The 14,642-nt window shown below is 45.7% G+C and overlaps 1 protein-coding gene and 1 long non-coding RNA gene across 5 annotated transcripts in view; one reads left to right on the top strand and one right to left on the bottom strand.

Moving 5' to 3' along the window:
• Positions 1–3,647, top strand: part of LOC138805020 (copper-transporting ATPase 2-like) — a 69,621-nt gene extending 65,974 nt beyond the window's left edge. For 2 of the 3 annotated variants that reach the window (XM_069989577.1, XM_069989576.1), the window contains 2 exons: positions 83–185; positions 1,759–3,647. In XM_069989577.1, the coding sequence (XP_069845678.1) occupies positions 83–185; positions 1,759–2,032 (377 nt within the window). In that variant the 3' untranslated portion in view covers positions 2,033–3,647. The remainder of the gene's footprint in view (positions 1–82; positions 186–1,758) is intronic. The other variant, XM_069989578.1, reaches the window with a different exon arrangement.
• LOC138805021 (uncharacterized) overlaps positions 1–12,510 on the bottom strand; it is a 28,952-nt gene extending 16,442 nt beyond the window's left edge. The window contains exon 1 of one of the 2 annotated variants that reach the window (XR_011365411.1): positions 12,417–12,510. This is a non-coding gene — a long non-coding RNA (uncharacterized lncRNA). The remainder of the gene's footprint in view (positions 1–12,416) is intronic. The other variant, XR_011365410.1, reaches the window with a different exon arrangement.
• Positions 12,511–14,642: the final 2,132 nt, after the last annotated feature.

Below are 14,642 nucleotides of genomic sequence, written 5' to 3'. Positions count from 1 at the left end.
AGAGACAGCTCCAAGGGGCAATTGAGGTAGAGTCCTGATTCTCCTCGGGCTGCCAGGTGAGTGTATCTCCTCCCCTTGACAGGAGTCTTCATGCCCATTGGCATTGTGTTGCAGCCATGGATGGGCTCAGCAGCAATGGCAGCCTCCTCTGTGTCTGTAGTGCTCTCGTCTCTGCAGCTCAAATGGTGAGTTCTGAGTGGGACAGCGGCAGAGTTCTCTGAAGGCCTTTTCACCCTGTACAGGAACTCTTCAGGGCCTTTTCACTCTACTTTGGCCTGCATGCACTTTGTATCTGAGATACCCGTGCACTCTCCATTCTCAATCATGTATCCAAGGCAAAGAGGCAGTCCAAAGAGGCAGTCCAAGTGGATTTAGGTATTGATTGTCAGTACCATACCAAGTCATTGGCCACTTACACAGTCATCACTTATTGGACTGTTTATGTGGATATCTTGTACATACAGAATCGCTATGTTTTATCACTTTCCTTTATTTTAACTTGGGGTTTTTTTTTTTTTTGGTCTTTTCTTTTTTGATACTGGGGATCGAATCCAGGACATTGCACTTGCTAGGCAAGTGTTTTGCCACTGAGCTACATCCCAGCCCCACTTTTTCTTTTTAAAAAAGATGTTCAGGCTGGGAGTGTGGCTTTGTGGTAGAGTGCTTGCCTCACATGAATGAAGCCCTGAGTTTGATTCCTCGGTACCACATAAATGGAAAAGGCCAGAAGTGGTGATGTGGCTTAAGTGGTTGAACAATAGCCTTGAGCAAAGAAGTTCAAGGACAGTGCTCAGGACCTGAGTCCGTGTCCCAGGACTGGCTAAATAAATAAATAAGATGGTCAACTGGGTGCTAGTTAATCATGCTTATGTTCTTAGCTACTCAGGAGGCTGAGATCTGAGGATTCTGGCTTACAGCCAGCCAGGTCAGGAAAGTCCATGAGACATATCTTATCTCCAATTACCCATCAAAAACCTGGAAGTGGACCTGTGACTCAAGTGTTCAGAGTGCTGGCTTTAAACACAAATACTCAGTGACAACACCCAGGCACTGAGTTCAAGCTCCAGGACTGGCGTGCGCGCGCACACACACACACGCACGCACACACACACTCACACGCGCACACACTACAAGATGTTCGGGGGCTAGGAATGTATAGCTTACCAACAGAATGCCTACTCAGCATGCTAAAGCCCTGGGTTCTATTCTTGGGCCTGCACTGCAATGAAAGGGGGAAAAAGATGTTCATTTATTTATTGAGCAATCATTTAAGAAATGGCAGCCCACTATGTGCAAGGTGCCTGTGTAGGAGGTTTTGGAATCAGGTGAAATTTACCTGAATATTGGAGTTTAGTGAGGTGTATTTTGGGGGGGTGGGTCAGGGTTTGTGCCAGTTCTAGGCTTGAACACAGCCTGGGTGCTATCCCTTAGCTTTTTTTTGCTCAAGATTAGTTCTCTACTACCTAATTCTGCTTTTTGGTGGTTAGTTGGAGATAAGAGTTCCACAGACTTGTCTGCACAGGCTGGCTTCAAACCATGATCCTTTTATCTCAGCCTCCTGAGTAGGTAGGACTATATAATAATCATGGAACATTATGGAATATTGAGCCACCAGTGCTCATCTTGGGTTTAAGTTCTTTACCTATAAATTCTTCATGTTGCTGTCTTTCATGAAGGCTTTCACTAGACATATAAGAAGTGGGGGAAATGAGCTTTATGTTTGTAGGGCTCAGATGCTCTTCGATTCTTGCCTTCCAGCTATAGGAAGCCTGATGTGGAGAGGTACGAGGCTCAGGCCCATGGCCGCATGAAGCCCCTGAGTGCATCCCAGGTCAGTGTGCACGTGGGCATGGATGACCGGCGACGGGACTCCCCCAGAACCATGGCATGGGACCAAGTCAGCTACATCAGCCAGGTGTCTCTGTCTTCCCTGACGTCTGACAGGCCATCTAGGCACGGCACCGCAGCAGAAGACAGTGGGGACAAGTGGTCTCTGCTCCTTAGTAACGGGGATGAGGAGCAGTGCATCTGAAAGCCAGGGACCTGGCTCCTTCCGAGGGATGTTGTACCACTCCCTGGGCTGGCACAGCCCCTACTAGCAGCAGTGGGGTGGATAAAGCACACCATAGCCTTGGAACTTCCACTTGATGAATGTTCTGCTAGCCCTACTGTGGCATGTGGCCTTGCCTAGAAACCCCCTGCCCATACTATGCCACTGGTGTGGGCAAGGCCACACTTTTCTGGGACTACAGAAGAGGAGAGGCAGTCAGTGCTCTTCTCAGAGCTCTGCTTATGTTGTTGGGATTGCCACCTGTGAAACAAAGCAAGAACCAGAACCTAGTTGGGTCTCTCCAGAAACCTCCCCTCAGCCTCGGCATGGGGCTTATTTTGACAACACCCATGAGCTGCGTGGGTCAGAGACCACAATTTACCTCAAGTGCACCTGTTTTTTGCTGGCATCATCTCTTCCTTTTCTATTCTGCATACTTGGCATCCCTGACAGTGGGGATGATGTGCCTGCCTATTCTCTGAGTAGAGCTCTCCCCTTGGACGTCTCTAAGTGCTCTCTGGCTTTGCACTTGTAGCCCAAGTCTGCTCCCTAGCCTGCACCTGGGATGAAAGCTGCCACATCCTTCTGCATGCTGAGGAAGGTCCTTTATGGCCAAGACCCACTGCAGTCACCCATGCTGCTGCTGGGAAGCTGAGTGAGGCCTCAGAGCCTGACCAATAGTCCCTATCCAGCCTCCTGGGGCCCAAGAACCCGTGACCCGGCGCGTCCCGTGTGCTCCTGAGGCAGGGTCCCATGGGAGGTGTGTGCCGATAATGAGCTCCCTGTCACCTAGCCACAGAACCCCGGGAGCAGACCAGAATCATTTCACCCTAAAGTAAAACCCTGGCCTCACACACAAAACAATTTTAGTTCTTTGTTGTGTTCACTTATTTGCCAAGCTTTGCTCTAATTCCCCCTTTCTCCCCTACCCCCACAAAATAGCATGGCCACTACTATTGTGTACATTTCAGAAGCAAGGCTCAGAGAGGCTGAGTTTGGTGGCCAGAATCACACAGCAAATACATATTCCAGGTCTGTTGCTTTGAAGACCTTTCTGTGCTCTGCTGCTGCCTTAAGTGTCAATTTGCCTGACAAGATTAACTACATGAGGTTTTTTCACTCTTGGAAGAGCAGGTCTGCCAGGTGATATATTAGTTGTATCAACTTAGAATACATCAGGGCATGATATCTTTTCTCATTTACATGGTAGTTACTTCAGTTTTTACATATAATATAGTTTGTGCTGGATTTTGGCTTCTAAAATCCAAGTTCAGGGTTTTCTTGTGTTTTTCTTGTTTTCCGTTTTCCTGCCTTTCTCCACCAGCCCCTTCATATTCTCTGTCCCCATTCTGCCCTGTTTATATTCTTGTTTTGAAACTAGGCTAATCATTTTGTACTGAAGCTAATTGTAATTTTTTTAACTCCTAGGGCCATATCATCATGTTTGTATGTGGACCTGAAAATGTTTATATGATTGTACAGAAAGTAACTTTTTAGATATGCAAAGTGTCAGGGATATGTTTGGTCAGATAGTAGTTCCCGTGTCAAAAGACTTTCCATGAACTAGGAGAATAAAGTTTCATTTTATTCACCACAAGTCTGCCTGTGGCTGCCTGTGTCTGTGTGGACAGCTGTCCAGCCCATGTGGTCTGTCTCCAGTGAAGACTTCTACAAGGAGCTGGCTTAGCCAATGCCTTTAGAGGATTTTAACTTGTGAGATGAAGATGGCCAGAACCATGTTGATATGACTCTACCTACCACTGGCTCAGCCCTCTCCTGAATGCTGCAGGTGGCCAGCCTCAATGGCATTTGGGAGAGCGAGAGGCAGTCCCACTGTGCCAAGCCAACCCAGAGCATGATTACCCCACCTGTGTCCTCATGAACTTCTCTAGATAATTTGTCTCCAAAGAGGTAATCAGGAGGAATAGGTTTGGGGCACTTTGAACCTTAAAGAGCAGGATAGGTAAATAAGAAAATCTGGAATGGGGATCTGCAGGGAAAGTTTTGTAGGCATTTAGGGTTGCCAGGAGACCAAAAGTGAACTAACACCTAGAAAGGATGGCAGCATAATTTGTCACCCAAACAAGGACACTTGTAAGAGTGGAAAAATGCAGTAGGTTCCAGAAGTATGCTGACGACATGGTCCTTAACCTGGTTTTGAGAACCTGACCACCAATATCTACATCCTGACCTCAGCATTTTTCTGTTGAATCTTAGAGGTGTTTACCTTGGAGCTCAATAAGATGGCAGAGCAGGATGGCCAGCCTTGAATACTCCTGAGTGCTGGTGTGTTTTGGGGCCTCACATGCCCTGAAGGATTTCTTGCAGTCCAGGGTTAGAATGTTCTATTGTTATTTATCTTTCTCACTCCAGAGAGGGAATACTACCTTAGGAAGAACTCAACTTCTTTGAAGACAAAACTTTCCTGACAGGATTCCTTATCACCAGTCTAAATTATAGCATCTGTCCATCCCAGATATATTTTCAATCAGTAAGATCTTAGTGAAGGCTGGGTGCTGTAATCCTAGCTACTCAGGAGCCTGAGATCTGAGGATTAGGGCTCTAAATCAACCCAGGCAGACAAACCTGAGAGACTCTCATCTCCAAATAACCAGCAAAGATATCAGAAGTAAAAGTAGAATCCCAGTTTTGAACAAAAGAAAGAGAGAGATGCCCTAAGTTCAAGTCCCAATACCAACATACACACACTAAAAAGGACAATGAAGAATTATGACTACCTTTTTAATAATCACTCTAGTTCTTTTTTTTAGTGGTATCTGGAAATTGACATTTCACAAAGTAGATTCCTAAATTCTTCTATTTTATTAAGGAACCAAAATTAATAAAAGTGGGCTTCATATGTTTTAAGAAAATCTGAAGCAGCCAATCACATAATTTAATTAGATAAAAGATGACTGATTGCAGAGGGTCAGGGGATGCTTTAAAAAAGTCATTTTGGCTGGGTGCTGGTGGCTCATGCCTCGCTACTCAGGAGGCTGAGATCTGAGGATCACAGTTCAAAGCCAGCCAAGGTAAGAAACTCCATGAGACTTTTATTTCCAATATACCACTAGAAAACCAGAAGTAGTGCTATGGCTCAAGTGGTAGAGCACTAGCCTTGAGCCGAAGAGCTGAGGACAGCGCCCAGGCCAAGTTCAAGCCCTATGACCGACAGAAAAAAAGATAAAAAGAAAGAAAAAGTACTTTCAGTGGGCTATAAGTTTAGATCAGTGGTAAAGTGCTTGCCTAGCATGTTCCAGGCCCTGGGTTCCATCCCCAGCATCACGCCCCAAAACAAACTCCCATTAATATTTCATTCCATACATTCCCTAGCATACCTACAATCCCAGGGTTATAAAAATTAATTTGTGCACAACCTTCCCTTTGGTCACCATCTTTCATGGGAGCAAGTACATCAGGAAACGCGGTAAGCAGTGGCCTCTGCCCATTCTCTATCCCTCTTTTTTACTTGGTTGTGTGGGAAAGCTGATTTGGTGCTGAAAAGTACTGTGAGCTGGCAGGGAAAAGCCACTCCTTTTTCTTCATTTTCACTTGGGTAGGGCCATAAGCACCATTGTTTGGGCTCATTTCAGAGGGAGATGTCTACTTGTCTGCCCTTCTCCTTTGTGTGAAGACAATAAGTGCTGAAATTACAGGATAGAATGTGAGAATGTTAAGTAATCCTGAGAAATCCTAGCATCTCCTTTATTCTATTCAAAATGATGAAAACACAGAAATGAAACATCATCCAAGGACTAAATGCAAACAAGAATCGATGGAAATTCAACATTTTTCTCTCTCCAAAATGGAAATAGATATTACATCTCTTAACATAAACAAAATGGACTGAGGGTGTAGCTCAGGGGTAGAACATTTGTCTGGTATGCATAAAGCTCTGGGTTTGAGTCCCAGTGCCAAACAAACAATGTAAAATGTAGAAAGTAGGCAGGAAAGGCTGGCATAATAATTCACCCAGGCCTAAGGAGGAAAACTTGGTGAATATAGTTTTTGTGGAAGAGTGTCTTTTGTGAGTGGATTGCATCAAGATACCAAGAAAGCAAAGCCTTACTACTTTTTTTTCTTTTTCTTTTTTGTCAGTTATAGAGCTTGAACTCAAGGTCTGGGGGCTGTCCCTGAGCATTTTGCTCAAAGCTAGTGCTCTACCACTTTGAGCCACAGCTCCACTTCTAGTTTTCTGGTGGTTAACTGAAGCCAAGAGACTCATGAACTTTCCTGCCAGGGCTGGCTTTGACCCAAGATCCCCAGATCTCAGCCTCCTGAGTAACAAGGATTACAGTACCCGGTGCCTTACTGCTTCTTATTCAACCTCTAGACTCCATTGTAGCCATTGACCTCAGTGGGCCTCAGGAATGACCAGCTGGGGGCTGATCCAGGTCTCAGGAATGTCAGGCAAGGACAGATACCATCAAGCTTTGGTGTGCTACAGATTCTGTCCTCAGTGCTGTGCCTCCAGTCCTGGAGTTGACTTTGAAAGCAATTGCCGTCACTTTCTATTTCCACTAATGGGAAACCAGGCATTAGGGTGGTTGAGCTGGCTCTCTTGGAGACAGCTGATGCACTCAAACCCTCTCAGTTCTGGCCCCAGAGTCTGCCATCCATTGTGCTTGCTGTGGAGAAAGTCTTCTCCCCACAAAGGTGAATCTGTGCTTGGCTTAGGTGAGGATTGTCTTCATGCGCTTTGTCTCCAACACCACCAGATGTCTCTCTGACCAAACCAACATCCCAGTCTGCAGCAGGAGCCGAGTCTCCATATCATTTCTTTGTAAGCATTTGGAAATGGAAGTAAATGTCATCATAATGAGAACATGGGGGGGGGGGGGTTGAAGGAGCAAGAGGCTTGCATTCAGCTCTGGTACCTGGGTGCTTCTGACCTGTAATATATTCACTATCTGTTCTTGCAGCCAAGATTCAGAGTATAAGATGACTCCATAGTCACTGTCCTTATCTATTCTTATGTGAATCTGAGCTTCCTAGTTCCTTGCAAATTTGGATAATAGTAACATTTCAATATTTTGGATGGTTCTAACATTCTCATGTTTACATTGAATTGGAGAACTGTACCCCAATGCCAGACATAAACAATATCATTTCCAGAGCTGGTTCCCTGGTGGCCTGAAGATTGATTCTTCCCAAGGCCACTTGTCCCCAAGGAGGGCTTCTCTGAACCTGTCTTTGCTCATATGTTTGATGAGAACTGCTCTCTTCACTGTCCTGACCTACAAGGAGGAAATGCTTAAGAAACCATCACCACATACCAAGTGGGGCTGATGGTCTCAGGTAATTTCAACAAGCCACAGTATGTGGTCCTGTCTCTTTCAGATCACCTTACTTTGTGGCATTTGAAAAAAATAGCCAAGTGTGATTGAGCACTTCTGTGTCTCATCTCTAGAAATGGGGATAATAATAGTTCTTTCTCAGCCTCGCTGTGAGTATTTGATAAGATCATCTGGATAAAGTCATGCAATAGTGCCTGCCACATCCTGCGTGCTCAGCGGGAGTTAGCTGCTGGTGTTATGAACCGTGTATTCTAGGAAGACAAAACAACCCAGCCCTTTCTATTCCCCCTAAGGAGGTAAAAGCTGTCTTTGTGTGTTCCCTGGCTGAGCTGGAGAAGGAGGTGTTGCTATTTAAAGGTCTGCTTTACACCCCATCTGCTGTAGATTGAACCTGGGGCTAATGCATGCTGAGCAGGGGCTGTACCACTGAGCTCTCCCATCCCCCCAAATGGGCTTCTGAGATGGTATGGACTCTTGGTAGAAATTCACCTAAGAAGAATGACCTTGGTCCATTTGCTGTTATACCTCAGGCTGGACCCCTGGTTCTCTTGTTTTCCCAGGGTCCTGTTATGTGACCGATAGCATGGCATACCCTGCTTTCAGAGAAGGACATTCTAATGAGAGACCACGAAATACATAGAACATTAAAATCACTGTTCCTGGAGTTGGATAGATCTGAGTTCAAACCCTAGTAAACCCCTCCTCCTTACACACAAAACCTATAATTTAGGGCTGGGGTCATGATTCAAATGGTAAAGTATCTGCCTAGCAAGCTTGAGGCCCTGAGTTCAAAACCACAGTATGGGACTGGGAAGGTGGTTCAGTAGTATAGTGTTTGCTTGCATGAGGCCCTCGGTTCGATCCTCAGCACCACATAAGCAAAAAAAAGCAGAAGTGGTGTTGTAGTTCAGGTAGTAGAGTGCTAGCCTTGAACTGAAGAGCTGAGGGACAGCGCACAGGCCCAGAGTTCAGGCCCCACGACCAACAAAAACAAAAACAAACCACAGTATGACAGAACAAAAGAGTGAAAAACCTTGGTTCTTCCCATTGAGGAAGTCACTGCCATGCTAAGATTTCAAATCAGTATAAAAATGACTGCAACTGCTTCATTGACTTGTGAAGGTTAATTGGAATTATGTGTATAAAGTGCCTAGCACAACTTGTGGCATCTAGTAGACACTTTCACACTTGTGAAAGGCAGTCTTTTCTAGAATGAGGCTGCTGTGATGTCCCAAGGAAGGACCTGAAGGAAGATCTGGAATGTCCTGAAATAGGATGTCAGCTTTTGGAAAATATTTATTGTCTGAATGGTGGGAATTGAGAAGATGAGAGCAAAGGGTGCCAGTTGACATGAAATGGTGTATACATGCATGGTCGTGTGTGTGTGTGTGTGTGTGTGTGTGTGTGTGTGTGTGTGAGAGAGAGAGAGAGGGGGGGGGGTGGGAGGGCGCACATGTGTACATATTCTGGTATTGGGGCTTGAACTCCGAACCTGGTACTCTTGCTTGACATTTTCCACACAAGTTGGAAGCTTTACTACTTAAGCCATATCTCCACTTCTGGCTTTTTACTAGTTAACTGGAGGTAAGACTCTCATGAACTTTTCTGCCTGGCTGGCTTTGAACTATGATCCTCAGAACTTGGCCCCTTGAGTAGATAGGATTACGGGTGTGAGCAACTGACACCTGGCAAAAGTGACTTCTTTTAATGTTCCAGTCTATGTTTTGAAGGAAGGACCTTGTTTCATCCAGCTCACCTTGCATTATAGTTGGAAACTTGATCATTGCCACAAACTTTTTATGATGCCATTCCCTTACTCCCTTGAAGATTTATATCTTCAAGAATGGTTTCTCTGTTTGTTTGTTTGTTTTGTTAAGATAGAAGAATCTTTCTATGCTATTGCTGATGACCCAGCTTTAGGGTCTAAATATAATTCCAACACATGCCATGATATTTCTGTCATAGGAGTTGGCCATGACATCATGTGAATTTAAGTCACAGAATAACCTGCCTATAATAGTTCATTAGGGAATCTATGAGGGAATATCTTTTGGAGGGATATAAGTGAAAAGCCTTTCACGATTATCAGAACTAAGGCTAAAAGCCACATGAGCTTAAAATCTAACTAAATGTTAATATTTCTTATTCTGGGAATATAAAAGTCACTTCTACTGCAGCCTCTATCTTGGGACATACTGACTTGAGGTCTTGTAGAGATTTCCTGGAAAATGCAAAACATACTAGACACTTGAAGCTCCACCAGCTCTAGGTGATTTGTGGGGAAGGCAGTTAAGATGGAGGTCTCACTATGGTCTCGTACTCTTGATCCTCCTGCCTCAGCCTCCTGGGTGCTCTAATCACCTCCAGTTTCAATTTCTAGATGAGGTTTTAATACTACCTGCACATATGCTGTCACTTGCTCTAGCTCTCCTGTCCCTTCTTAGGTCCTCCCTTTGCTCCCTAACCTACACACACAGTTAATGATAGAGGCTCCTGTTTTAGTTTGGTTTCATCCGCCATGATTTCCTCCTGCCCCAGTACCTATGGGAAGAGTGATTTCACCTGTAAAGTATCTGCTTTCTCCCATTAGGCCCTATCACGACAGGTTAGAAGAATCAGTGAATCATGTCCATTATCCCACAAAACAGATCCCTTGGTGACTGGGAAGTGAGCAGAGCAGGGCTTTGGGAGTGCTAGGTTTTGCCCTGGCTGAGTGAGGGTGGCAGCTTCCTTAATTGCAGTCAGTGATACAGAGCAAAGCCAGCACTAGGAAGTTGCTACCCAGTAAATCTTCCCAGAAAAGGCAAGGCCTGGGCTCCCAGCTCTGAAGCTCTTTTCTCAAGTGATAGCTCTGGCAGTTAGCTAATCTAAGGGATCAGCGGTATGCTACCCACCCTGCCTAGCTGGCTGGCCATCCTGCGGAGACAGCATTCTCCGACAGAGGAACCGGAGAATAAAGACACACATCACATTCTCCTAACACAGCCCAGAGGTAGGAATGAAAGAGTGAAAAGAATGCAGGATTAGGCAGGAACATTGCTGCTTATAACACACACACACACAGACACACACACACACACACACACACTGAGGAGGGATTTTGGTGAGGAAGAGTGAATGAGAAAGCACATGTTGGGTTGATTCTAGAAACAAATGCTTTGGGTCCCGCACCACCCCAAGCTTAGTAGGTGAATGAGAAGAAAAGAGACTATATTGATTGAAGAAAATGCTTGAATCCCTTAAATTCTGATGACTTGGAAGTAGAAGAGACTGTTGTCTTCCATGCTACATTGTCCCGGGAAAGTAAGCTTCCCAGAGCCTCATTCCTGGCCTGGTATGCAGAGAGCAGGTGCTGGCTGATGGGTGCTTGGGTGGATGTGCAAGGGCAAAGCAAAGCACACAGGTGGAGCCATGCAGTGTGCTTCAGAGATGCCCAGCCTGGGGGCTAGGACACTCAACCTACTGATTCCTTGCTCATTCCCAGGAATCACTCAGAACCTAAACACTGAAGTGTCTGAGGCACAAACTTTCCGGGCAGGGGACATGAGGATCTCTCTTGTTCTTGCATTGTTTAGGGCTCCTTGATTCCTAGAAGATCTCAGGTGCCTCCTAGAACCCAGTAATTGTCAGAATATAATTTCCAGCCCAGAGGACTCAGGGGCTGGAGTATCAGTTCACTAAAGGTCCAAGTTGATGGATCAAGAGGCAAACATTCTGGGTGCTGGCGGCTCATGTCAGCAATCCTAGTTACAGGAGACTGAGATCTGAGATTCATACTTCAAGGCCTGAGCAGGAAAGTCTGTGAGACTCTTACCACCAGTGAGCCAGCAAAAAAGAAGTGGAGGTATGGCTCAAGTGGTAGAGGAAAAATGTTAAGGGGCAGTGCCTAGACCCTGACTTCAAGCTCCAGAGCCAGCACAAGCAAGAGAGAGAGAGAGCGAGAGTGAGAGTGAGAGCAAGAGAGAGAGAGAGAGAGCGAGAGAGAGAGAGAGAGAGAGAGAGAGAGAGAGAGAGAGAGAGAGAGAGAGAAAGGAAGGAAGGAAAGAAAGAAAGGAAGGAAGGAAGGAAGGAAGGAAGAAAGAAAGGAAGGAAGGAAGGATGGAAAGAAAGAAAGGAAGGAAGGATGGAAAGAAAGAAAGAAAGGAGCCAAACTTGCCTCGATATCCATTCCAATGTCTCTTCTGCGGTGAACATCAAAGGAGTAACCAAGGCTCATCTCCCAGCCTTTTGAGGCTTTACTTGACACAGTTGACAGCCTTCAACCTCTGCCTCCTTCCTAAAGGATCAGATTTCTAAACCACTCCTTCCTGTCCAATCCTTACCACCATCACAGATCTCTGCTCATCTTTCTCTACATACTGGCATGGAAGAATGGTGGCTTGCCAAGTATCTGAAGTTAAATCAGCCAAAGGTTACCAAGCCCAACAACCTGGAGCCAAGGGGGAATGAAAGTCTTGTCTTTTATCTGTGTAGTATCAGCTGATGAAAGACAAGTCATTTCCCTTCATCTGTAAAAGTATACTAATGTGCCTGACTAGCTTTTGCCAGGCATATGCTTCAGCCCTAATGCAAAATACCAGCAGCAGGTAAAAAGGACCCTGGGAGTCATTCTTTGGTTTCAGGCATATACGTCACTATTAAAATGCCTCTTGTATTCCTCAGTACAAACTTAATAATACCCAGATTTCCACAAAACAAACCCACTTGCTGCTTGGTCTTTTGATCCTGACTCTGGTGACAAAAGCTTTTCCTTCTTCCTTCCTTCCTATTCATCCATTAGAGGTGAGCACAGTGTGGAAATAGCGTAGAGGAAAGGAATGCTGTCTGCATGGAACCAAGTGGAAGGACCAGAAAAGCAAAAATGTCCAGGAACCATTGGGAGGAGCTATGTGGAGGAGAGTGACATGCTTGTGCTGGTGGTGCACAGGAGACCCTGTAAGGATGGCCGTCAAAGCACCGTTTGTCTAGGAAGCAATCAAGAGGCCTGTCGTTAGGAAAGTGGATAGCTAACTGTGGTGCATCACATGAGAAAATACATTAAAAAAAGAAAAGAAGAAGGAAGATGGTACTTGCATGTGGATGAGGTCATTATTTTTAGGATGCAAAGACAGCCATATTTGGAGGCCCGGTTGCCACATCTGAGGAGGGAAGTACAGCTGATAGGGTAAGTCATCACAAAGGGCAGAATGAACGAGGGGAGAAGTGCAGTGGAGCTACTGTTCCATAAACAAAACACGAAGTCATCAAACACCTAGAATGTGGCAGGAAAGGGATGGAATTCTTGGGATGTACTGAGTCGGAAGGAGAACTTAAGTCTCCTTGTGGACAAAGAGGCCAGGGCCCTGCCCAAGAGTGTGATGGATACTGTGATTTACTCAATGCCTGGTACAGGTCAGGTACTTTCTTCATCTCCATGAAGCCTCATGCTTGACAGCTCAGGCAAGTGGAAATGTTAGGTAACTCACCTGACACATGCTTCGCAAATAGAATAGCTCTTACGACAGAACTTTTCCTCATAGTCCTGAGGACCTGAGATCCTGTTTCTGCTGGGTTCTCTGGAGGAGCCAGTCCTCAGGACACTGGAGGATCCTCCGGCATCTCTCAGGAAATGGCTGCCTGGTTTGGCTTAGGTGTGTCAGGTACCTGGGCAAAGCAGCAGAGGTGGAAAGAGGATTAGGACGCACAACGTTTGGTCTCTGAAGATCCTCACCTTGTAACACATTTTCCCTCTCCTTTCTTCTCTGAGTATCCTCTCGGGAAAATTTGTCTCCAGCTGATCCCAACCCAGTATCAGAGATCCATGAACTTTGCCTTCTTCCTGACAGCACCCTGTCCCCACCAACTTACTGCTATTGGTTTAGAAAGAAGAGGCTCACAGATGTTAAGGACTCACAAAACACAGAAGGGGAAAGAATGGTTGCCCCACTGAGTTCCATGGTGACAGCCCTTTGAGGAGAATGTTACAAAACATGGAAGATGCATTAGGGGACCAGGAGGGGGGTGTGCTGGGACCCACAAGTCACTGTCATGTTCCATCTTCCCCCTCAAATCTCAGCTTCCTGAGTAGCTAGGATTACAGGTATGAGCCACTGGTACCTGCACATTCACATTCTTTTAAGATATGTCTTCAAAAGGGGGGGGGAATGCAGCAGTAGTACTCATTAGACGCTATGTTGAAAATGAGCTATACAACTTGTGGGTGGGGATGGGAGAGAAAAACTGGGAGAGAGAAAACAACCACTGTAATAGCAATAAAAAGAAATATCTTCACATAGCCAGTATGTGGGCAATATAGGCTTAAAGCCTGTAAATGTTAAGTGGTGCATACTTGTCCTGCCCAGCGTGATGGAGTGAATGAAAGCTGGATTTTGAGTGAGATAGACAGACTTGGGTCTGAATCACCTGGGTGAGTCATTTCATTGCCCAGAACGTGGGGATAAAATAGAAATGATGCAACCGGAAGCTGGTGGTTCACCCCTATAATCCTAGCTACTCAGATGGCTAAGAACTGAGGACCAAGGTTCAGTGCTAGCTTGGGCAGTATATTATTTCCAGTTAGCCAGCAAAAAGCTGGAAGCGAAGCTCAAGTGGAAGGGTGCTAGCCTTGAGTGAGAAAAGCTATGGGACAGTGCCCAGGCCTGAATTCAAACCCTAGTATACTCTCTCTCTCTCCTTCTCTCTCTCTCCTCTCCTCCTCTCTCTCTCTCTCTCTCTCTCTCTCTCTCTCACACACACACACACACACACACACACACACACACACACACACACACTTTGGGGTACCTAACCAAAGGGTTCCCCTAGAGACTGGTGGTCATCAGTACCCCAAGGATCTAGCCCAGCCTGGGATTCACTTCTAGGGATGAGTATCTGAGCTTGTTCCTTGTGGAGCCAGAAGTGCTTTGTCCAAGTCAAGGCCTGGCTCCACATAACCTCTTCCTCTAAATGTGTTCAACAAGGGATAATAATTATCTGGAGGCATGGCTCAGTGATAGAGTACCTGCCTAGTAAGCACAAGGTCCTGAGTTCAAACCTAGTTCTACCATTAATTAAACTAAGTATATACTAGGTGCTATCTTATATCTCTATAGGTCCTTTTGGGTGCCGATAGCACAATAGAATGCTATTCTTGCAGCTCCTTCATGGAGAAGGAACTGAGCCAAGTTTATAGGCAGTTCACTGCAAAGCTAAAGAAGCTTTGCCCTCCAGGCCCTCTGCTTCATGAGCCCTCATCGGGCCCTGGAATTACCTGCAGTGTGTTCTCATGGGCACAGGCTTCAGACGTTTTACATTGT

Source organism: Dipodomys merriami, unplaced genomic scaffold (assembly GCF_024711535.1).
Source record: "Dipodomys merriami isolate MVZ:Mamm:240054 unplaced genomic scaffold, mDipMer1.0.p SCAF_380, whole genome shotgun sequence".
NCBI classification, from domain to species: domain Eukaryota; kingdom Metazoa; phylum Chordata; class Mammalia; order Rodentia; family Heteromyidae; genus Dipodomys; species Dipodomys merriami.
This window is presented reverse-complemented; position numbering and strand designations above follow the sequence as displayed.